The 26,352-nt window shown below is 35.2% G+C and overlaps 1 protein-coding gene and 1 non-coding gene across 4 annotated transcripts in view; one reads left to right on the top strand and one right to left on the bottom strand.

Moving 5' to 3' along the window:
• Window positions 1–14,736: 14,736 nt before the first annotated feature.
• TRNAI-UAU (transfer RNA isoleucine (anticodon UAU)) lies at window positions 14,737–14,828 on the bottom strand. The gene is given in 2 exon segments: window positions 14,737–14,772; window positions 14,791–14,828. It is a non-coding gene; the product is annotated as a tRNA-Ile (tRNA).
• Window positions 14,829–14,844: 16 nt separating this feature from the next.
• Tmf (TATA element modulatory factor) overlaps window positions 14,845–26,352 on the top strand; it is a 39,504-nt gene continuing 27,996 nt past the window's right edge. Inside the window, exons 1-7 of one of the 3 annotated variants that reach the window (XM_071593203.1) lie at window positions 14,845–14,861; window positions 15,154–15,307; window positions 15,480–15,610; window positions 15,980–16,204; window positions 20,564–22,168; window positions 23,638–23,932; window positions 26,154–26,255. In XM_071593203.1, the coding sequence (XP_071449304.1) occupies window positions 15,303–15,307; window positions 15,480–15,610; window positions 15,980–16,204; window positions 20,564–22,168; window positions 23,638–23,932; window positions 26,154–26,255 (2,363 nt within the window). In that variant the 5' untranslated portion in view covers window positions 14,845–14,861; window positions 15,154–15,302. Of the gene's footprint in view, window positions 14,862–14,956; window positions 15,001–15,153; window positions 15,308–15,479; window positions 15,611–15,979; window positions 16,205–20,563; window positions 22,169–23,637; window positions 23,933–26,153; window positions 26,256–26,352 lie in introns of those variants that run through there. The other 2 variants (XM_071593202.1, XM_071593204.1) reach the window with 2 other exon arrangements.

Genomic DNA, 26,352 nt, shown 5'->3' with positions numbered 1-26,352 from the left:
AATAGTGAAAAAAAGTTTGACAACTGGGAAAATTAAACGGACTTTAAAACATGGAAACAATCCATCATTCCCTGGGGGCATATTTCAACTTCGACAGCGCGCAAATCCACGGGATAATGTTTTGAAAGACGTCCGTTCAAATGATAGGTACGTGAATTTTTACACTCACAATATAAATGCTCTAAATTTAGGTGGGACTTAAAAGCTGGGACTTCTCATCGATGTTATATATATACAGGTATATATATATATATATATATATATATATATATATATATATATATATATATATATATATAAATCCGCTTCCCCGCATATTTTTCTATACTTATTCATTTTTGGAGCGTTGCGTGCTTATCGAGAATGTATTCGTGAATAGATCTCTTTGGAAAGATATGGGCTGGATGCCACAATGGTAGTGATATTGCCGTGGCCACATTATCAGATATCAGCGGCACATTTCTATGACTGAAATTCTTATTCATATTTTCATCTCTTGGTGACTGGCCATTTTCTTTAATTACTTGATGTTCGTAAGCAATAACAACCCGTGGGTCGACTTCATACAAATGTATCTATTATCGATGCTGGCCGCCACGTCTCTCTTCATCACTTACTGTATTTATATTTAATAGTTAAATTAATTGCCATTTTAGGGGTGTGATATTAATATTCGGCTCGCGATGAAAAACTACTGCCTAGTATTATTATTATTATTAAAATTTACATGCGCAGATAGTTTCAGGTGGCACACAAGTCCCAACTAATCACAAAAGATAATTGATAAAATTACTCAACTAGTAAAACAAAAATTCACTTAAAGGAAACTTCCAAACACAAATATCTTTCAAAAAACAAGAAAATCCCCATCTCATTAACATCAATCAATCAGCAAGAAAAAAAGTTAAATTAAAAAAAATTAAGCTGTTGCATATAATTTTACAGGTACACTACACATCAATAAATCAATCGTGGCAGCTGAATGACCAAGTACTCGTCATTAGAAATATTCTCCCCATTAAACATAGGTTTGTAATAGTCCCTAAGAATCATTATTTTTTCCCGTGAACGTATCCCAGTTTAAACTGTTTTTAGTCGGAAAATATTTTCTTCTTCAGTTCTCAATACCTTCTACCAGGCTTCATCCCATCCAGAAACCAATTCTCTAGTCAGTGTGTCCCATTGTCCTCTCAGTATCTCCTCCATCCACTCATTCCACCCTTTTCGAAGTTCACACAGCATCTCCTCCTCCCCGCCCCTATTTCAAATTTCGCCCTTAGTCTCCCTTTAACCTCGCCTCCCAATTCAAATGGAAAATCCTCCAATAACCTCTCTTTCCCTGGCATGCCTGGATAATTTCTTCTTTTCCTTTCTTTTCCGTCAATTTTATTTTCCCCATTCTTTTATCGCCCATGTCTAAAAAGCCTCCGAATCTATGGTTATCCTCTTTTCTCAAAAACCAATTTTCTGAACCGTAAAACGCAACTCTCCATTGTATAAAGTTTTCAATAATCTTTCCTTGACGTTTTTACTTAATATCCCTTGTGTACAGATATATAAACACGCCCTTACCTTTCACTTCTTCCCTTTATGACTATACTTCATTGCTTATATTCGCCTAAAGTACTTCCTAAATACGCTAAGTGTACCAACTGTACCGATCAATGTCCTCCTATATTGATATTTAGCTTAGTTTTCATATGTCTTAAGAATACTATTACCTTCGTTTTCTGTGGTTTGCCCTCTTCCTATTCCTCTTACCATAATATGCTATACTCTCAGCAATGATAGCAATCCCTTGGCTGGTCGTCCATAAATCTGATTAATTCAACTCCCTGCCTACTTTCATTCCTACCTCCGGTCCTCCACATGCCTCTCTCAAAATTTTCTCCGAGTGCAAGTCAAGAAAACCAAGGACCATCCAGTGCTCACCTGTCTATCACAGTCCATTAGGATTCTCTATCCGATACTTTTACCTGTGCAGTCATGATCGGGTTACGAATAAGCCTCCCATCTCTCCATCCCACTCTTGTCTTCTACAATGCATCAATTAATTCTATCTATTATAATTTGTCGAACGCCTCTTCATAACTTACCAAATGAAAAAAAAACATCGTGATTCTATTCTTTGTACTTATTTATTTCTATCGATTATTCCATAATTGCTATGGCGTAACATCCTGCCTAAGCCTAAATTGATGGTGTCATTTTCCCTTCTCTACATTCTTTTTGTTGAGTATCCTTAACTCTATCTTTTTTAGTGCAAACTTATGTGCCTATTATAACTATGAGCTTCTGCTTATTTTTTTGGGTTTGAATCGGCCCCGATCTACCATATTCTTAAAGCCACACTCCTTTTTCATATGAATTCCACGTTTCTCATAAAAACTCTTTCTTCCATTATTATCCAAGCCCTTGAGTACTTCTACAAGAATGCTATTTCCATACCTTGCTCTTTTTCATTTCCCATGGTATCTTTCTATATCGCCGTACATATTCCCGTGCATGCATTAATAAACACATCGCCCTAAACTTTTTTCCATAAATTATGCACTTTAATGCATTTCCATCACCTTACCTGAACTCCTCCTGGTTACATTAGGTAATATTTTTCCTCCCTTTCTTATTATCCTGTACCAATATTTACTTGCTTCTCTGAATTCTCTCAACACCATGTAAGGTGCACTCTAGCCTTTCAATAGATCCATACCTCCGCATTGTTATTTCTATGCATTCCCATTGCAAAATTAACATTTTCGCGATATATGAAAATTATCATAAGAAGTCTGTTCAAAAAGTTCCCGAACTTTATTTATCACAAGAATATACTTAATTAACAAATTATTGATCAGGATCCCTTTCTCCCCAACGTATTCACTTATCCCAACGGTGTTTCCACTCTTTGAAACAGTCCTGGAACGCTTCTTCCGGAATACTCAGAAGCTCCTCCGTCGAATTTTTATCTGCATTTTTTCTCTACATTTTCTCTCGTATCTCTGGAATGGTGGCAAATCTTTTTCCTTTGAGCGGGGTTTTTAATTTAGGAAACAGGAAAAAGTCAAATGGGGTCAGGTATGATGAATAGGGTGGGTTAGGAAAGCACAGCGGTCCTGTTTTTGGCTAGCTATTCACGAGTTTTGAGAGACGAGTAAGCCGGTACATTGTCTTGGTGAAAAAACCGCTCGCCGCTCCTCCAAAGTTCGGGCCGTTTTCGCCTGATTCTCTCTCTAAGGCATTACATATAATACTCTGCATTGTATATTTGGCCTTTAGGTAGGTATTCGTGATACACAGCCCCCTCCTTCACTAAGAAAAAAACAGTTAACATCAACTTGACATTCCAGCGAACTTGTCGTGCTTTTTTGTGGTGGGTGATGTTTCACCAATTCAATATGTATATTGCACTTTTGTTTCAATGCCATATCCATAAACACATGATTTATCGTCTTTTTATGATTCTGGAAAAGAGGGTTTTTCATTAACCCATCCTGTTAATTATTTGATTTGGTGAGATTCCGATATTTAATCAACCATCCTCGCGAAAACCCTCCTCCTTTTTAATGGCGATTTGCATCATGGTGAACGCATATTTGAAATTGAATACTTCTACTTGAAAAGTGCCCCCGGAAAATGCTAATTTCCCTGTCCGTTCGCTGGACATAATGCTAGTTCGGAAAAAATGCCAAAATGCCTCGAAATTCCAAAAATGAAACGGATAATTAGTGAAACACATGGGATTTACTTCATTTTACAGGGAAACATTTCCCAAGCATTCCCTCGATATTTTTGTAGCTCGATACTGTTTTATCAGGAAAAAGTACGAAAATACTTTTCAAAAACTACACTAATACTCAATTCTGTGTGGTAGTCCTACCACACAGAATTGAGTATTAGTGTAGTTTTTGAAAAGTATTTTCGTACTTTTTCCTGATAAAACAGTATCGAGCTACAAAAATATCGAGGGAATGCTTGGGAAATGTAACTTAAGAAACACATTTCACCAATAAATATTCATTCCGGTGCTCCACATAAAATGCCCGAGGATATCGAGGAGATTTCAAGTAACCTTTTGGGTGCTAGAAAGGATGTCATTTTTATGCAGTCTGGAGCTGACTATTGTTTTGCAGAAGGAGCGGTCCAGCAAGGGAAGCTTGCCCCTTTTTAGGGACTTGAAGCTTAGCATTCTCATTTTCAGTCAGAATTGCCTTGTTCTGGCTACCCTACTGTCAGACTAGGGATATCAAATATATTTCATTAAAACAGTTCCCCAAGCAGCATAAAAACTCTTTTTTCATCCCAGAAGATCGCCTCTACCGCTTCAATTATCTACCTCCACCTCGGGGAACACATGGCATACAAGCCTTTACAAGGGCACCTGCACGTGATGATGCAAATGATGCAAACCACCATAAAAGAGGAGGAAGATTCTCCCAGGGCTGGTTGATAAACTATCGGAATCTCACAAACTATGATATACGAGTATGTATAATTTCTCCTTCTACTTAGAAAACAGTAAGTCACTAAGTCAAGTCTCTCGATCTAAGATATTTTTCTGTGGCGCATGCACTACATCTGCGCTATGGATTCTCCACTGAGTTTCAACCAGAGTATCATTCTACGATTAGACCTGCGTCACATTTCTGGTTTCTCTCACCTTGGCAAAGGCTTCTTTCCATTTCAATGCTATATGAAATGTTCTAAAACCTTTGGGAATTTTACATTGTCTTTTTTTGCGAAATAACCATGACTGTATACGAATTTCATCATAATTGTACTTTTTTTCTAACGAGTGACATTTACAATGTGTCTGATGTACTTATTCAACATAAAACTCACACATTCTGAAGTTAAACATCTCTAAGTATTCTTTCTGATTCTGCGTTCCGTGGCCGTGATCGGCAGCCAGCTCTTCGTGAGACCTTTTAATTTCTCGTGAATTCACAAATTCATATGTCTTTGACATAATTCGTTCTCGGCCTTCTCATTGGAACCATTTCCTTTCATTTTACCATTTATTATTTCCCTCATGTGTGCCCATTGGTATTTTCTCTTCTTCTTTCAATAGACACCTTACATCCCCTGCTGTTTTCATGGCTCTCTTGCGATGAATTTCCCCGTTGATCCTCAGTTTCCCCATTTTCCCTTCATGCTGTATTTTCCACGTTCGATTCTGCCACTCTTACTATCTATATCTCATTTAAATTTCCAAAAATCCCCAGCATTTTTTATCCAAAAATGAAAATTTAATTCTTTCATTAAACGTACCAATTATTGTATGATGTTGCTGGGCATGTATTTTTTAGTGGAAGTGTGCATGTATATTTAAAAGTATTTATTCATACTGACGAATGGGTATTTTTGATATGTCACACTTGACTTCTATCGTAACGATTTTTGACGAATCCGGCGGATTTTCGCTGAATTTTATTTAATTATTTTATCAACGCTTTCTCCCAATGAAGCCAAACACTTGCGGCGTATTCCCAATATGGCCTAACTAAAGCGAAATAACACTCTTTTTTTGACTTTCTCATTACATTATTATTACTATTATTATTAGTAACCTCATATCTATAGTTGCAATCACAAAAATGTTAATCCACAGTTTCATCATCAGAAAATCATTTGCATGAAAAAAAGTTGTTAATACCTATATTTTATTTATAATGTGTCAACCGCAGTAAATTGTATTACCAAACATTATACTTGTAAATGATAATAAAAACGACAAAAGAACGAAAATGATGTAAATCCGTTCACCATTCAAATTCCAATTCAAATTCAAATTCAATAAACCAATAAGACTTGAATCTATTCCTAGTTTTTAAGTTTTAGAGTATACTCTTTTTGCAGTTATACAAAAATGATCTTCAGAAAAATTGAACGATAATTACAATTGTTCCACTAATGCATAAATGGCTAACTATCTGTGCCACGGCAATAGTCATCGATTCATTTTCTTCAATGAAATAGGAACATGACCAATATCTTTTGCAGTAATTTTTTTAGATTGATGTGAAACATTTTTGAAAATTAATAGAGTTATTTGGCTGACTATCAAACACAAGGGATAAGATTATCATCTTTTTAAACTAATTATAAAGAATTAGAGGACGTTCAAATGTTGACTTTCGGATCGGTAGATTTAATGTCCCGCGTTGGCTTCTCAGAAGCTTCTCATAAAAACCACATGCAGACAAGAGCAGCACCGCCTGGGTACTCAGGATGGCGGTATTTCTGTGTGATTTAACCCAGCTAGAAGTTCTAAGTGTGGAGAAGAATTTGTAAGGACTCTTTTATCTAAGTAAGGGGTTCTATAGATATAGACTTTTCAATCAAATAATATATATTTAGACTATGGATAATTCAGGCAAAATAAAAGGAGAATAGCATGACCTAATCTATTAATTTTTTGATCCTGTAGAATGGGAAGTAATATTTAGATGTGACCTCATTCTCCTTTTTGGGATCAAGTTGGGATATGTTGACTTGAACCTCAAATATGCATATTGATGTTTTGTGCAAAAAAGTGCTAGACAAGAGAGTTGCTCACAAATAGCAGACATATTTTCAGAAACTTTTGTGGCTTGGAACCTTTTCTTATATTTGCAATCAGTGGAAGACTTTTACCAGTGTTAAAAAACATGTTTATCGGCAGAAAACTTATCAGTTTATCATTACTTATTTGGGTGTAAATAGGTGACATGGGTGTAAATTAAATGGATTACTACCCTCGGCATTCCAAGGAAGAAATGGAAACTGAGAGTGAGGGGCATATATGCAATAATAAATATGTTAGCTTTCATTGGCATTCACAGAATATAGTGGCAGTGAAAAAGAGCTGTTTCTCTACGTTTCTCCTCTTCAACCAATACACATTTTATTACATTACTGTCATGAATAAAATTTTTTTAAATTAGCAAGCCACAGTTGCTGTAATTTTAGAATACAACCTCAATATGGAGAGTGTGGATCCTCTGAATTAGTATTTCTCTTAAATTCATTTCCGATTGCAGGAATATCTGAAATATGTAGGTACCTACTTCTATTTTGGTTGAGATACTCAAATGTAGAAGACCTGACTTCTTAAGTCAAATTTGAAATATAGATCTAAATTGTCTAGCCTCCGGGAGAGAGGAGAGCATAACAGTCAAACCATTCTCTATAAGTACAGATCCTAAATTCGCTGGTCACATCAGCTTATCAGAATACAAAAGTAGGAAAGATCTCACAAGTCATGAAGGTCACCTAGCATTTGAAGGACAACCAAGGTGCTGATTCATTGGAACTACATTTTAAAATCTGACAAGTGGAAGGCAATGATTTTTTTCTTGTTATTCATTACAATAGTTGGTTCTGCATTCTATAGTGTCCAAGGATATTTTATTTCTAGCATCTCTTGCCACTTTATGTTTATGGCTTCTTAAGTCTCATTCTTCTTCAATTGCCAATCCTATTCCTCCTTGTTTCATATAACAGAGAATCTTTTATAAATAACTTCACACTTCTTCATTGGTTAGTTACTTTGAATAGATTTACTCAGAATTTTTCATCTTTTTATATTTAGGCTGTATTTTCATCAAAACCCAATTGTGGTTACTATCTGCATCAGCTCTTGGATCACTTTTGCTCTTTAAAACTTGATTTGAGAATCTTTTTTCGATTAGTAGGTAGGAATACACTGTTGCATATCTATTATTGTCCCCCATTTTTTTCTACTTCTGCTTTCCTGTTTTAGGATATGATATTTGTTACTAGGAATTTCATTTTTCACAAAATCAATTATTTGATTGCCTTCCAACTCCTTGGCCAAACTTTTCAATTGTGCATCTCTTCCCAAGGTTCTTTCTCAAGCTACATTCATCACTTAATAGCATCAGGTTTCTTTGGCCCATTATTCTTCCATTTAGAGTTCCTAATTTCCCATATATTTTGTTAATATCTCCATCTTTGTGGCAAATTGTGTACTTGCACTAGCTCATGTTTTGTTGTCCAATATTTAAATTTTATCTTTATAATTCTTTCAACACATTCCAAGAAAATATCCATTTTACTTCTTCCACTTTTGTTCAGAATTTATTCTGTTGTAGTTGTAGAAGTAACTTATCATTTCAACACATATCTTCATTCAGGTGAACAGTACAAATAGACCTAAGCAAGATATTAACTCTCTAGGTACAAATTCAGTAAAGAAGCACATTCCCAGTGAGGAAGGTCTGAATGGTGAGGCAAAAATCCTTCTCCCTCTTAATTATTGAGTCTGTGGTCCCACAAACGTCCAAGTGAAAATGATATTTGTCTGTCTCAAAAGCTGATCTGGGTAGAAAATCGATTGCAAGGTAGATTTAGTGTGCATAGGCAGTTGAAAGTTACAGCTGAGAAGCTATACGATGAATACATTAGAAGAATGCATGAATTAACCTTTGATGATAAGCTCAACTCAAATCATGTAGATATTGAAAGTAGTTAAGAAAATGTGAGCTTGGGTGTTGCATGAAAAGTTTGAAATGCTAAGGTAAGAATAAGAGAAAATTGAACCTTGAACCTTGGGCTGAAATACAGCATGGTGTTGAACAATTATGCTTAATCTTATTGTGGCTGTTGAATGCTTGGTTTGTATGGATAAATGTATGAGAGGTGATGGATAGACGTCCCTCCTCAACATCAAATTCCACGTCACAGTCCATATTAAACCCACAAGCAAGCAAGTGTCTCTTCACTTCAACAGCTGTTATCCTCAAAACAATCAGTCCTGTATTCTCTTTCTATCTGAGGCTACCACATTTGCAACATCCCTAATTACCTAAATAAATTGCATTCAAGGCCTTATGCTTTTCTTACCCTGCATTATTATCTGGACTCTCTCTTAAGTAAAAACCCTCAAACATTCATACACCCCTACAAAAACCCATAATAAGAAAAATGACATTCTGTCCATTTGCACAACCCTTGCATGTAGGTTCTTCAGATTATTCTTGGAGATCTTTACTCCATCCTCTCCAATACAACACACTGCTAACCTACTTTCCAAATGCCCCTATGTATTTTTAAAAACATCAGCAAATCTTTCAAATTATCTTAAATACACCAGGTCTCTATCTAAATCACTCCAACTACCAAAATCCTTCTGACTCTATACAGTCATGCCAGATGCTAAAACTGCACCATCCTTATCAAGAATTCCCTTCCACAATTGCACCTCCTTAAATATCTCTGGTCCCTTATGACTTCTTCCTCCATTAAAAAAATTGCAATAAATCACCTACAGTCAAAAAACTATCCAGCTTTTTATATTGGCCAATCCATCACACCCCTCAAAATTAGAATTATCAATCACAAAGCGTCCTGTAACCCATCCTCACCATCCACCTCCCTCCCATTTTCCTGGTATTCAGCTAACATCAGAAAATTTTTCATAATCATTAGGATGTAACTAATATTTCCTCCTTCCCATCTAGAGCCACACTAATCCAATTAAGGACTCTGGAATTAGCTTGCATTTGTCTATTTAAATTCTTTGAACCTCTTGCACTAATCCGTTTCCATTAGCTAACCCCTTTCTCTCCACTTCCCTCAACAACCAATTGCACATCACGGATACATCTCTGATTATCCTTACCCCTCCCCCAATATCTCTTCTTCTAGTAATCTTCCCATTAGTTACTCCTCATACTCTGATGAAGGTGGCTAGTATAACCGAAATAAGTCTTTAGTGAGTGTTTCTGTTTATTTTTTACCATTAAAACGTTTCTAAATTTGCAAGTGCATTTTATAATATGTGCAAACATGCATGCACATACCAGTGATTTTATCCATTTATGTGGGTTTGCATGCATGTGAATTTTATTGCTCAAAAGTCAACATTTTACTACATATTATCTAATTAGGAATCTTGAAAATAAATTCAGCATATATTCAACCACATTTTAATGTTATACTCCTTTATAAGTTACAGAAACATTGGAACATGCTGTGAGTATAATACAAGTTCATTTGAGTAACAAATGAATCCGCCAAAACTCAAGTCTTCAAAGTTCTTTTGTGTGCACACATTTCCTCCTTGCATTCTGAACAGAAATAACAAAAAGAAGTTATTTTGGATATTTTAATGCACTAAGTGGCACATGATTTATCTGTAATCATAGTAATATCTACGAAAACAATTCATTCTTTTTCATAATTTGAAATTGATATTACTTTATTTTTCATGAGGAATGCCTGATGGAAATGATAAGAAAAGTGAGTTCTTGAGAAGTATAAAATAGGATTAGAAGGGAATTGTATTTCCAGTACCATATAGGCAGCTGGCTCCATTCTTGAGACACTGTCTACCATTTTAGCTATTCTCATTCTCTCTGTTCTCACAGTTTGACAGTGAGCTGCTCAATCTATAGACCTAACCATCAGTTACTTGGCATTAATACGAGACATATGCAGATGAGAGGTTCATGCCAAACTCTCCATCAGTGATCACAGATTAGTCACATACCAGATTGATGCAACTACAGTAAACAACAACTGTCATCAAGGAAGATTAAACATCGGCACAGCAAATTGGAACAAATTTATGAAGAGATTATTACAGAGCATAAAATTTGATACGATTGCTTGGTAAAATTAATTGCTACAAATGTGAATTGTTGCCATGGGATCTAAGGATTGACAACGTTGATTCTCCAGTGAGATTCCATTCTAGCCTTGATCCCTCTGATCAGAACACAATGAAATGAAACGGTGTGGTTGAATGAGAAACTTCACAGGCTTAAGCTATATTGCAGAAATCTATGGAGAGCCTATGAGAAAAGTATTAGCCATGAGGAACGTACCATCAACAAAAGAAGATACTTTGAAGCAAAGGGGAGACCTATTAATAACAACTGCAAAAAAGTAAGGAAAATAGCTAGGAGAAATTCTTAATTGAGGAAAACCCTAAGGGTTAATATATAAAATAGGCAGAGAAAAATTTTAAATCCCGCCAACATACTTGTCTAAGACCAATGTCAAAGGGGAGATTCTATTTCTGGATGAAACCATTTCCAACATCATCAACACACTAGTAGAGGATGACACAGCAGAAAGTGAAACTGAAGGACAGAAAGTAATTAGGAGTGAGGCTAACCTCCCTTGCCTGCAAACTATGATGATAGACATCACCAATGAGGACATTAGAACCACGATCCATGAGATGGAAATGAGAAAGACCCAAGGTAATGATAGCATAATGGCTGAATTGATCAAAGCAGCCAAACTGGTTATCCTCAACTACTTAACTAGATTGCTACAGGACTGCTGCAGAAACGAATACTTCCTGCTGCATGAAGAAAGGGTGTCCTATGCACCATCTTGAAATCAAAAGAAAAAGACCCTTCTGATCCTAAGGCATATAGAGCCATAACACTACTACCCAAAATTGGGAGAATGTTCAAAAGAATAATCAAAATGAAAATTGAAGAAGTAGATGTTAAGGTAAACCTACTTCACAAAAGCCAATTTGGATTCCAAAGAGGCAGATCCACCATAGCCGCTGCAAAGAAACTGCTGCTAAAAATCAAAAATCCTATATTTAACTACGAGGTGGCCTTATTCTTAGACTATGAAGCAGCATTTGATTCCTTATGGTGGCCTTATTGCATTAATTAACTCAAAATTTATAAAATCCCGGGACCAATGGTAGAACTTATTAAAAATTATTTCTTGCATAGAGCAACCAAATCACAAATATATAACTTTGAAGCCTATAAGAATATTACAAAAGGGGCACCACAGAGATCCATTCTCAGTCCTTTTCTTTGGAACATCGCCATGAACGATCTGCTGACTCAATCCCTTCCTGAAAACTTTAGATGGACGGCCTACACTGATGACATTGTGATTACAATGCCTGCAAATTCCAGGAGAGAAATAGAAAACATCACAAAAAATGTTGCCATGTAGTGGAGATATGGAGGGCAAAAGAAAAATTAAAAATTTCTATTAATAAGACCATATATAAATAAATGAAAGGACTAACTTTGTAGTTCCACACGAAAAGTTCCACACTTTTTCGTGTGGAACTACAAAGTTAGTCCTTTCATTTATTTATAATGAATCGGTTCCATAAAGTTACGCCAGAAACCATTAATTAAGACCATATATGTCGTGTTTGGGAACAAATTCTTATGAAACCCGACTATAAAAATCTGTAGCCAAAACGTCAAAAGAGTCTCCACATTCAGATACGTGGGCATTGATTTTGATGACAGGCTAACATTCCAAGGATACACAAATAACACAGCAGGAAAGTTCAAGAAAACGTTAAACAACTTAAGAAGACTATGCAGAAACAGATTTGGCACCACCACAAATAGCTTACGAACTACATACTGTGGCGTCACTATCCCAATATTGGCATATGGCTGTGAGGTGTGGGGAGAGAGGCTAAATTACAGTAGAATCTGGAGGAAACTGGAGGCCCAAAGATCTTGCCTAATTACTATATCCAGGAGCTACAATACAGTTTGTAATGAAGCTCTACAAATAATAACCAAGATCTAGCTGATAACATTCTTAATAGAGGAAAGAAGAATCAAGTTACGGCTGAGGGAGATGGCAGAGTAGATGCATTTTTGTCCCCAGCTGAGAAATGAATCAGGAACAGGAAGGTTATTAGAGCGCATTTCCTGGATAAATGGAAATGGGAAACATTAGGAAAGAGGAAAACAACCAGACGATTCTTATCTAGCGGGAAGGAAAGAATGAAGATCAACTTTGAAACTTACAAAGAAATTATGCAAATTTTTACAGGACACAGAGTTTACGTTATCTCAAGAAACTAGGGAAAAAATAGGAAGGGATGTGTGAGCGCATGATGGAGGAGGATGCGGCATACACAGAGTCCTTTATTGCCCAATTTATACTGAGGAAAGATGTGGATTGGAAGCTATCCTTAGATGTCTGCATTACATCCAACAAATTGGGAATCATCTTCATAAGACAGCTATTAGGATAGTATTGGATAGATTTATCAACAAAAGATAAAGTGGGAATAATGAAACTGACAGTAAGGAAGGGTATAGGAAAGGTTGTCAGGACAATAAAATGTTACTGTAAAATACTAATGGATCTACAAGTGCATAGGAATGGTGATCAGGACAATTATCTATAATTACGTATCTATAATGTGACTGCAACTCATATTTTTTGTAAAACTTAATGAAATTGTTTACATATGAGGAACCCCAAAAAATTGTAACAATAAAGAATTCATCTCACCTTCACAAGGAAGAGAGATGGAGTCGCCCAATTCTTATCAAATAGGCCAAATTGAACGATTCGTCATGTCAGCACACCATTGCAACATACATACTGATTTCCCAAAGAGCAGACTTGGGGAAGTTGCGTAAAGTTTTTCATAATATATTTTAACAGAATTAAGTGGAAAGTTAAACTGACAGTTTTCACTTTATTAAAGTGAAATCAGAATTAACTTTTAAGTTAATCCTCAGGTTATTAAAAAATAATTACCTCCACAAAAACGTGTGACAATAAATTAGCTCGTTTTTCAGAGTAAGGTGAATCATTATAAAAGCTAACAAACAGTTGAATTTCTCAAAATAAGGTATAAATCTTGACAGGTTTTGTGAAGTTTTTCAAATTCTTTTTCCTTCGCCAACCTGAAATTATTCTGATGAGGATACCTTTTGCCTGATGAATTAGCTTTTTAAGTGTCCAGTTGTATGTTAAATTATTTCTCATGAAATCAAATTGTTACATTAAAAAGTTCACAGAAATATAAATAAACCATTACAGATTTAATCAAAGAGTCACTCAAAAATTATCTTTTTCATTTACTTATTTTTCACAAAAATTATTTTTTTTTCACAGGTTATCAATGTATTGACATTTAATGCATTACTACCCAAGTCTGCCAAGAAGATCTTTCCACAAAGGGACTTATAAACCGGATACTTGTGTTTTAAATCCGGTAAACCCTTTACTTTTTCCTTTATTTTTATTTTTTGCATCAATCAAAATATTTTGCATTGTGCTATCACATTTAAACTAAGTTCAGAGAAAATCGTCCATGTGTTCATTTCATTCTCCTAGTTTGCAGAATACATATCTACTTGTGATCTGGAATTTTAGATTACAACACTCATCATTTGAAAAGAGCCATTGAGAGACCCTGTAACCTAGATCAGAAAATGGGGCTAATAGGATAGCTTGAGTACATGTTCAAGGTGATCTCTATTTTGGCTACCAATACACATCAAATTATCCATTTGAATAGGCAAATTTGCTGCTTGTGAGTGAGGGAAATTCCATAGTGAATATGCATGTAGAAAAGGTTACTAGGGTGTGCATGAGACAGTTGGTTGTACCAATGTATTTAATATGTCCCTCAAATATAAGTTGTAGGAAAAGTATTGACTAGTTACTTTGCTAGCATATCATAAAAAAGTTGACCTATATGCTGAAATAAAAAAATGAGGGAGGAGAGAGGACAGACTACAGGAGCTACCCTGGGTTTCACAAACCATAGCTACGACACTGTTCCCTAATAAATCTTTGATTAAAACAATATACAGGTTAAATTGGCTCATGGTAACAAATAACACATTAACTGCTGGAGTAGCATGCATGTTTTTTTTTAACTTTCATCAACGGAAAATGATTTGGGATCATATTATTCATAATGCCCTATGACTTTGGTATACCATAGTGGCATTGAGCATGTCATTTGTTCATATAAAAAAATGCTCCAGGTGAGGCTCGAACTCACAACCCCGGCATAGCTCACGACCACTGTCTTATAAGTACCGTGCGCTAACCAATTGCGCCACTGGAGCGATGAGCACCTCTAGTGCCAAAAAGTAGTAAATGTAAGCAGTTCATTTTCGCAATTTTTATTTTTCATACTTTTTTGTTACATTTTTTTCTTTTCCAATTAAGTGATTCATAAAAGCTACGTGGGCTACACAATCATAATGGTGGATTTAACATTAGTCTCTTTATGATTAAGTATTAATAATTTTATATTATTTTTAGAGTTCCAAATTATATTCATACGCTATTTTTAAATTAATATTAATCCTTAAAACTCATTATATTCACCACTAATTCTTTATTACATTTGTTTATTTCAACTGTAAACATGACTTCCGCAATGCGTAGTGCTGACAACATCAAGTATGTCTGCTCCGTAATAGTGTTAGGTGTCCACAATGTTTACATTGCTGAAGGTCGACTTATGCAGCTATTTTATGGTCAAATTTTGATATAAATATGGTGAAGGAGTACTGCATTTTAAATGCGTCCACCTTATGAGGTACGGCTGAGGTGTAACCATATTTTATGACGTGTTATAATATAGGAAATGAATTGTCACCGGTAGTTTTTCAGCGAAAACATTTAATTTGGGTAATCAATTAGTTACAAATCATTTTAACAGTTTATGCTTTACATCAGTAATGACTTATTTTCATATCTACGGCTTTCAGAATGAGCTGGTTTGATACTTCGGGCATTGCCAGTTTGGCAACGAAAGCACTTAAGGAAGCACAGAAAACTATTGACAAAGCCCTTGACATCAAAGATGAAGATGACCAGTCATCACCAACGTACACGCAAGGTATTATTGTTATCCAAAAACACATGTTGAATTGGTAATCCGCAATTTTTCCGCTGGTCCTAGGTGAAACGCCGTTTTTTAGAATGTATTGGGCGAAGTAACTTGTTTTTCCAGAGCATTTTAAAATTTGCGACATGATATTTTTGTTTATATCTTAAAGAAAACCTTAATATTATTTTTATTTGATTGTTTTTCTGTATATGTTTATATTTTCTTCCTGTAAAGCATCATGTTTTTGTAAGTTGTAAACCTCATGTCATCGTATGTGCAATCTTTAGCCCAACAATTGTTAGTATCGTCGTTTCAATTGAGTTTTATATCTTATGTAAGATAAAAATAGTTAACACTTTAGACCTTTGAATATTTCAGTTAGTCCTGTGGAAGAGAGTGACAACTTTTTCTCCTCATGGGGCCTCAAGTCACCAACCAAACCCATGAAAAGCAGTGTGAGCTTGGAATTGGAAGACGATGGACATGACTCGGGGATATCAGAAAAGGCCAGCAGTAGTGGAATCACATCCGTTATGACTTCCAGTCTATGGGGATCATTCACCGGTTCATTTTTTGAAAATTCAAGAACACCTGAAAGTGATAGTATGTAATACCTTCCCTCGTCTTTCTCTTAAATGTTGTTATTTCATTTATTTCCCGCAATTCTTACCGAATATTTAATGTTAATATTTATCCTGGTTTGGGCAATATATCTAGTTATCATGAAGATAGTATTTGTCAAAATTATAGAAACAAAATCTTTTAGTTTTTTTACACTATTCTATACTATTTATTTCTATACAGAAATAAAGAGTGGGTAATAATCAAGAAGACTTCTGTTTATGAAAATGGATAAATTCTACAAAATGAAACCGGATTCTATTCATTATTCCAAGTAGTATGCATTCCAATCCCATGAAGAAATAGGCATTTGTAAACAAAACAATATATGTTTTCTTAGGGTTACGTGATGCCGTTGAAAAAAATAAGTGTTGGAAATGACTTTGAAAATTTCACAATTAATTATAATATTATATAGTGAAAATAACAGAATCCCTTTATCTTTAAATTAATATGCAGTTTTATAAGTCAAGCCCAGCCATCATAGTTTAATAGTCCCACACCCCCTTGGGATTCTGGTTCTAAGTTTTGAAAGTTAATTCTTGGATTAACATGAGTTGATAAAATTATGACTCTTCATTAACAATATAGTATCACAAAAAATGAGTTGTTGTTATTGCCATTAATGAAATAAAGAAAGAGCTATTTTTAACATGGCATTCCTCACTTTCTCAGTACTAAAAATTTTTAAAAATATCTATTTAAGCTAACATCCAATATACAGTATCAACATTCTTTGCAAAATCAAAACAAAAGTTCCAAATTTCTTCCAAATTTCACCTTGAAATTATAAATAAACTGCAGAATAGCATTTCATAATTCAGTTAATTGTTAAAAACTCAAGTATTTAAAAACAGTACAAATTAAATGTTCTTCATGAAATCTCAGCATGTGGTAAAATTGTCAAAAGTTAAAGTGTTATTTTATCTCAACCATCGTAATTTCTCCTTTTATGGCATAGTAAATATGGGTCAAAACGTTTTTCTTCCTGCCAGACTGCGAAATTGCTCTGTATCCATTACTGATTACATTTTCATAAATTTGACCAACCAATGGTATGATAGTGATAGATATAATATTTTTTATCATACATTTTTGATAATTTTTATTGTCTTACTGGTTTTACCCCAGAATGCCTTACTAAAGGTAAAAAGGCTCCATAAAAAATGTTGCTTAACACTGGATTCCATAGAAAAATATTCTACTGCCCTGTGACAGACTGATTAGGAAGTAATTTACAGCTTCTATACTTAGTGAAAAATGTAATTTTTTCATACTCTTTACTCTTTTGAATGACTGCTTCCCTCTACAAGCAATTAGGTCTAGAATGGCCCATGGAAAAGTTTGGATTACTCCTCTAGTATATTTCCAGGAAGTAAAATCTCTGTGGAGACACTAAAAATATATCCACAATAAAGATATCAAACTATCATATTTTGATTAAGAAAGTCTACATAAGAATGATCTGGTACTTTCCCGGCGAATAATGTTTTCCAAGATTATTCGGGTCTCCCACCGGGTCCACGTTCTACATAAGAAGGGAAAGTCTACATAAGTTTAATTATTGAAACAAAGGAAATTTTAATGTCTATTCAGTACTTTCCCCTGAAAACAAAACCAAAATGGCTGGCAACATAATGATAATAACTCAGGTAAATTTCAGTAAAATAAATCAGTTGATTCCATCCTCAACTGCAATATACTGGTTAATGAAACAAATGTGATTATCACCAATTTAAATGGCTGACTCCTAAGTTCTATGAGAAAAAAATTTCACCCTCAGTCTGCCCTTCAGCTGCTCACAAATGTTTATGGTGTACTAATTTCAGTGCTCAAATAGCATTTACCTTTATCCACCATATGAAAAGGAACTAAAATTAATTATTAGCAAAATAAGTGCTAAAAATCCAGATGAGGTTCCATGCTCACTCTTGAAGAAGGATTGCTGTAATCATCTTTTATCCCTAACAACTGATTTCGTTGATGCTTTTTTGTTTACAGGAATATTTCCTGGTAAAATATAAATGACAGTTGCCCTTACACAAAAATGGTGGTCATCAAACAGTGGACGTTTATCGCCCAATATAAAATCTATATCTTCTCAAAAATATTTGAAACTGTCATCACAAACAGAATAATTGCATTTCTTGTGAAAAATAGTATTTTATCAAGTTCTCAATTTGGCTTAATCATAGGATTTTCAGCTGAAGTGGCCCTTCATGATTTCATTAATTCTATTCTAGATGGCCTTGACTGTAATTGTAATACTATGGGGATCTTTGGTCATCTTAAAAAGGCATTAGGCTCAGTTGATTGTGAAATTATTTTGAAATCTTTATGGTTTGAGAGGTAAGGCAGATAGCTAGAAGTTGATTAGATAAGATCTTTCCTCACAAATAGATTTCTGATGGTTACCTTTTTTCGTGTGATTGTGATGAAATATTCATCCTCCTACCAGGGAGTAGTTGGGGCTGTTCCCCAAGGTTTTGCCCTTGAGCATTTGCAATTCTCACTGCATATTGATGATCTGCTGGCATTGCTGAATTCGAAGTTTTAATGTATGCTGATGCTTTAAATCGCTCACTAAAACTTCAGAGTAATGTTGCAATTTTAGCTTTAAATGTTGTCTCTGACATGTAGGTGTGATTGGAATAGGGTGAAGATAAATAAGGATAAATATTTTTTTCATTTTTCATCCATCCCAAAAAAGAATTGATCATAGCCCATGCATAAAATTTGTTGATTAAAGTTTGAGGCTTGCCACAGATACTAAATTTCTTGGCTTTTTCATCAACGGAACATTGGGAAACACATATAGACTACTCTCTCTTCATCAGTAACTCCTGGCTGCCACCTAATAAAAAGAATCATTAAATTAACAAATGTGGATGCAGATGTCTTTGCATATTATGGCAATGCATACTGTATGTTAAAATACAGCATTGTGATGTTGGGGAATTCACCTAAAACTGAATGTCTCTAGAAATTGCAAAAATGAGCCATTAGGATCATCAGCAATGCAAACAGATCTGACAGCTGCCGAAATCTTTTTAAACAATTGAAAATTGTTCTGTGAGCATCTACATGTATATGTATGTATCATACTTTCACATACTTCCACGATTATAAACCTGTATTAAATCTGATCATTAACCAAGATAGAGATAATTATCATCCTAGAAATAGACAGGATTTTAACACCTCATAATTTTACTTTGTTTAGTAATGGGTCATTGTGTATAAGTTGTAAATTATATAGCAGTTCAGCTTCATCTATTTAAAATGAGAAGAGGCTGGTTGCCTTTTAACCAGAATTAAAAAATTATTTTCAAGATGATTGCTTCAATAAAGTCAATGAATTTTCAAATCTTTAATTGGATGTTTTTTCTCGGTAAACCAATAATGTATCTACTGTCCTCATGTCTCGACTTTTCATGCATATCTTCAAGACCAATAAAACTCTTATTATTATTATTGTCTAATCATTTTCCGATTTGATTTTATTATTCTATTTTTGAACATTGGTGAATGACCTATATCAGAAGTACCTACTTTTTGGTATGCTTGGGGGAGAGATTTTGATTTGAAAATGGCCCCTAATTCTGTGATGTAACCCTGTGTTGTCCATAAACTGAATTCACCCTTGTGTGTGGGTAAAAATGTGTGAACATGTTTGAAATTGAGTGATAATAAGACGTGATAGGAAAATGTGGCAGATTAAAATGGAAAAAAGGACTAGGAGTGCTTTCTAAATATGTATCACTGTCTTCAAATGTCATCCGCAATGATATGATTCATGGTGTACTGTGAATGGGTAAAGCATGTTTGTGAATTTTATGATCACAAACTATGATGTATGGAAAAATCTGATTATATGTACATAATTACTCCCTGTGAAAATTCTGTATCACAACACAGAAGTGGTAAGAAGATTTCGTAGAAAAAATGTGAAATTCAGTTAGATGAGAACATAGTTTATAGGTAGCCGATACAGCAGAGGAAAAAATTCTGAAATAAAGTACATTCCAATTTCTTAAGGTTGAAGATGGGGGTAGAGAAAAAACATGTTAAATGGTGAAAGAAATAAAAATGCAATGGACTAAAGGTGTCAATTGAAAACAAATAAATAGAGATAATTATGAACACTAAAATTAAGAAGAAAATGTTTTAACAATTCTCTGTTAGGGAAATTTCTGTAGTTGAGATTGTGTACTCATGATTTCCATAACTGTTACAAATTTTATAAGGGTAATGCAAAAATTACCAGCCCGATGTGCCGTAGACCATTTTATCTTAACTTAAATGAATACTAATTATAACTTGACATTCTTTAATCCATAGGTGTGGGGAATGACAGAGTTCCAGTTTTCAGTCAACCCAAAAGATCTCAGAGCAGTTCTGTGAATGAAGATCCATCAATCCTTGCCGGAAGTGATGATTCATCATTGTACAAGTCATCAGAGAGCCATTCACATGATGGAGTCGAAAAAAGGACCAGACGTCCCTCTAAGAATGCAGTCAAGGTGGAGGGAGTGGTAGAAGGGGTGGACGACGAGGAAGTGGATGCTTTCTCCGACTCAAGGGTGATGCTTGTGGTGCGAGATGAGGAAGATGAAGAAGAGGAGTGCTCAAATGGGACAAATCCATCTGAGGATCATGAGGAACATGGCTGCCCCAAGGGTGATGAAGTTGTTGGGGCCCAGCCAGCAGGGGTTGTAGAAAGTGAATCAAATTCCAAAGGCATGGTTTTGTACAATTTCTTTCCCAGCAAACTAGACCAGGGGAGTGAGGAAGTAGATGGTGGCATTGCATCCCAGATTGCTACTTTCCAGCCCAAGGATGGTGCCATGAGAGAATTGCCACCCCAAGACGATGAATTGGATGAGAGCGTCGCTTCCCCTTGCAGCAGCTCTGTATCCCCGCACACCCCCTCATCTTCTGTCTCCTCCCCATCGAGTGCACCGTCTAGGGATGCAGGCCAAGCATCTGAGAGTGGTACCACTGGAGGGAAGAGGTCATCGGAGAGTGTGGAAGTCCTGGGTTCTTGTGAAGAAGGTTGTGCCACCTCACCAGAGGGTGACATTGGGACTGGGTTGATTGAGTCTGTTCCTGTCCACCTTGGACCCCATGGGCGAACTCCCCCATTCGCATCTGGTGGGTTCCTGAAGGTTCATGCTGCTGATGCAGTGATGCCAAGTGCAAAGCCGAGTGGTGGGGTTTATGAGTCCATTGCATGCGGTCCGGATGGGAGCAGGTCTTTCAAGCAAGAGGATGAGAGAGGGAGGGTTCAGGGTGGAACCAGTATGGACAGGGGCTCTGCAAAGGGAATTAGTGAGAGAGAAAAGGGTGCTAATGTTTCGAGTGAGGCGCGAGAGAGGGCGGAAGTGCCTTCTGCAATGGGCAAGGGGTGGGACTGCAGAGTGGATGCAGCCGGAGGGATGTCTGGCCATGGATCCCCAGAGTCAGTCGAGGTCATTCCAGAAGATGGAGATGTTGCCACATCACCAAGTTCGGTTGAGGTGATAGGAGGAAGTGCATCCTCCACAACTCCATCTATCTCGGCATCGACATCAACTAGGCCTTCCTCTTCGTCATCGTCAGTCTCTCCGACAACACCTGGAGGTGGATCATCTTCAGGGTTTGCCCTGTTGGGAGTCCATGATGATGTCGTGGAATCATCTGTGATATGCAATGTTGTTCCTGAAGGTGCGTGTGCTGCACCAGTTGGAGGTCCAAGCAGTGATGGTGCTTCGAAAACTGTTGACAAGAAAATAACTGCCCTGGTGGATGATACTTCACCTGAGAGTGTTGAAGTCATTCCAGAGGAGGTCGAGGAGGAGGAGATGAGCTCCTCAGCCTCCAGCACAACAACTACCACTGCTGTCACTGTCTTGGAGCAGCAGAGGGCACTGGTGGGTGTAGATGCACGACCATCCTCTGTTCTAGGTGAGCTGTTAATTTTATTCATAAAGCACATGTTTAATGTCTTAGTCAAATCTACTGTATATGTTGTGTTAAAACTAATTAACATAACTTTGAAATTACCTTTGAGTTGATGTTTGACAGCGTGTGAATGTTTTCCTTTTCTCAGGAGCCAATTGTTCAATCCACAGTAATCATCCTGAAGGTTGGTTTAATAGTTGAGGGTAGAGCTACCCTCATATTAAGCCATATCGTGTGTGAAATTCATCCATCAGAGTTGAGGGGTCATTTCTTTTCTGTACACTCCCTAAGGTTTCCCAGGAAGGTTCAGCACTTAGAAAATTGAACACTTATGTGAAGAGGAGGAAGTTGTAATTCACCTGAAATTTAACTCAACCCTTCACTCAGTAGTCAAAGACTATACTCACTAGGCTAAAATGCCTCCTATTAATATTTCATAACCAATAAATCTATACAAATCCAATGAAAATAGTTTTGTTACTTTAGAAGTATCATCCTTGATTGGACTTCTACAGTAAGTTTAATCTTTGGGATCATTCTAACTTATGGTAAAATTTGATAAGAAATCATTGAGGAAGCATCTTCGGGGCAGTATTGATGGATATGAGCAGTCACATAAATATTCTTTGGCCTGGCAAAATTCCTTTGGAAAAATCAATAAGTGTCTATGCAGAAAATTATTATTATTATAGTTGATAATCGTTATAGTTGATAATTGATCAATTGTATAATAATCGATAATTATTATATAATTGATAACTTGATAATCAAGTGGAAAAGTGCTACGATCAGTTATTTATTATGTTTGATTTGCACCGCATCATACCTGAAGCTACTCAATTTATTAACCATGTAACAAATTTTTCACTATGAATTACGCAAATTAAAAAAAATTCTGATCACACACAATTGAATAGGCCTCTTCTTTCAGGTTCCAGTTTCTCTGTAAGAAAAGGCTAAATTTGTATGCTGTTTGATTCACAAGTGATACAAAAATCAGTTGGAATATAAATTAATAATGTTATATTTTTTATAATTGTTGATTCATATTTCTACCTCTGACTCACTTAGCCCTAAAACATCTAGTTATCTTAATTATTCATTGCTAAAAATGTTATTGCTAAAGTGTGGCAGTATTATTTGAATAATATGTAAACATTATGTATTGATATGTGAATTTCAGTGATGTATGCACTTGGATTAATGGTAATGGATTCCCAACTAACGTGTGAGGTTAAAGTTTGGCATCTACAATTTTTTTCATTTCCAAAGAGTGCATTAATTGTTTTTGTATGCAGTAAATACATATCTAAAATTTTATTTGGCAATATTTCCAAGATATTTTGACTTTTGATTATTTTTTCTGGTGTGAAAAGACCATACGTTGTGCAATATATAATAATTATCCTATGACAAATAAGTTCAAGGCATGGAAACTTCAAGAGAACAATCCCCTTATTTATTTTCCACAGTGGCATCATGTGGCTCTATGGAGAGAAGCTTGAGGGAAGATGAAGCAGAAGAGGCTCATACAAGTTTGGAGTCTTTCAAAGGAAAGGATGTCTGTGATAATGGGAAGGAGAAGGCGACCCATAGTGAAACTGATGAGCTGAAGACAAGCTCATACCTGAGGACTCTATTGGCTGATGCAATGCAAGAGAAAGAGGAGAATACCAAAGCTGTTAGCATTGGGCATGATGATACAACGTACAAGCAAGCAAAAGATGATAACATGGGGAGGGAGCAGTCACCATTGTCATCAGAAAGGTAATGTAATATACTCAGAGTACTTAGGACTTAGGAATACTTTTACATTTAATAAACTATATTAGATGGCATCCCGAAAATATAAGGTTGTGTCTTCCATTGATTTTATTTTGTTCATTTGCTTTACTTTATGTCAGATGGTATTTATGTTTTTAATATTGAACTGGACTTATACATGCTTATATGTACAGGACCTTAAGTAATAGCCACAATAAATGCAGAGTGATCTCCATCAAGATTACTTGTATACTTAATCACAATATTTACATCAAGAGAGCTGTTCAGATAATCTATCACATTTTATGCATCTAAAAGAGATACAGTGTACTGAGAATATTTCAGTATATATACCTTCAAACTTAAAAAATGTATCATATCCTGTTTATTTGATCTGGAGAAATGAAACAAAAAAGAATTATCTTCTAGCTCAAATGCAAGCCTTGAAAAAAATCAGAGGTTAATTTATCAAACCTCCAAGTCATTCTATTAGTAACTTGGCTCGTGACAATGGCAACATGCTGTCACATTTAACTGGTGTTACTGTTTTTTTATGAGGTTCATATTTCAATGATGATAACTCATGGTTAAACAATAACTGTAATATAGTCTATGCAGTGTTTGTTTAATTCAAATCACCACGAGATGTTAATTGGCCAAATTTTATTAGATAAAGATAGTAAAACTTAAGCAGTCATAACTATAGTCCATTCTGCATCACATTTTTTCTACCATATAAAGGATGCGCATTAATGCCATATGAAATTTCCAATGGTTAATCGTCTGAAAAAATGAAGCTTTAAAGAACCTCAGGGTTAAATTATAAGTTTACCCTGAGGAAGGATGATAATAAGAATACAACCATTACTTTTCACACAGGATTTTTATTGACCTACGACCATGGTTTAACCTTCTACTCAAGTTATCAAGATTTTCTTTCAGAACACCTCAATAATGGCATTTTAACATTAAAAGTACAGTCATTGGTTAATAATATTCCGATGGAAAATGTCATAGTTTAAATGCCAACTCCAAATTAATATACCGTATTTTCCCATCGATAACGCGCACCCAGAACTTTGTATATATCATGAATTTGTATAGATACCGCACGCCCAAACCTGCATAGTTATCTTGAACGTGTATAGATGCTGCACTTCTGTATATACATACATAAATGCGTGTAAAAATTATATATAGTTTGTGTAAAAATACGTCTATGTTTGGATTTTTTCAATTTTTATTATATGACGTGCTTTGTCATTTTTCCAATCATCTGAACATTTTTGTATAGATAACGCACTCATAATCGATGAGAAAATACGGTAATTTTTTCTGATTCTCTATTTACAGGTAGTTTCACTAATTGCCGTCATCTTTCATGCCTAATTTCAAGTGTGTAGCTCTCTGAGAAGTGCCAGAAAAATTCATGTTACATGTGATGTTGGAAATTGAATGCATAAAATGTGTGTTTAATAATCTGAGATCCCCTTGTTAAAGTTTTTGTGTGGAAAAACTTACGTCTCCTGCCAATCAAATTCTTATTTGTTTCTTTTTTTTTCAAGCAAAAATAATCTCTGAATAGTAAATATTAATTCTGCTTGCAAAGCGAGATTCATTCTCTAATTTGTTACTTATAATGTTGTAGATTGTTTATAGTTCACTAAAGTCTAATTTTTCATTTGGTCTAGCTGATAACAAGTGCATTATAATGAGGCGTAAGCTATTGTAAGTAAAACAAAAAATAGTTGGTTGGAAATCATGCATTTGTGAGCTTGCTTATTGCCACAGTTAAAACGATCACTCCTGTAGAAATCATTACAAACATAATGGGCATATCTTTAAATCAAATGAATTAGCAAAACAATTATACCAAGGGGCTGCAAAATAATGCTTTCTAACCATTTTAAAGATATTCTCAGCCAAGCATTTTGAGTGATTTTGAAACAGGATCCATAAATTGTAACTTATGTTAATCATTGTAAATTTTATCACCACTGCGTAAGCATAGATTTTTGAGGGAAATAGGAAAGTGTTGAGTTACATTACATGGAATGTATCACTGCATATGAAAGATATAAGAAATAAGAGATTTTACTGGCAGTAGTTTTGGTCCCTTGTTTCTTGTTGCTATTGAGTTTGACTGTATATATTGATTCGACCAAAGAGTACCAATCTTGCAAATATTGATCTGTAACTGATTATCATTTTAATTTCTTTCCAGATCCGATCTGGTTAAAGTAGGTGAAGAAGAAATGAGTGGTCAGACATCTGGAGATGAGGAACTGGATACAACAACATCATCAGACATAGAAATAATATCAAGGTATGCCAAAATTTATATTTTTATCTACGAAGAATATGTAAGAGTAAATTTATTGTAGATTAGAAAAAAATTACATACATATTTTTTGATGTTGATT

This window comes from Hetaerina americana, unplaced genomic scaffold (assembly GCF_022747635.1).
Source record: "Hetaerina americana unplaced genomic scaffold, ioHetAmer1.1.p SCAF_53, whole genome shotgun sequence".
Classification (NCBI taxonomy): Eukaryota; Metazoa; Arthropoda; class Insecta; order Odonata; family Calopterygidae; genus Hetaerina; species Hetaerina americana.
The sequence above is the reverse complement of the archived record's forward strand: the minus strand, read 5'-3'. Positions and strand labels throughout refer to the sequence as shown.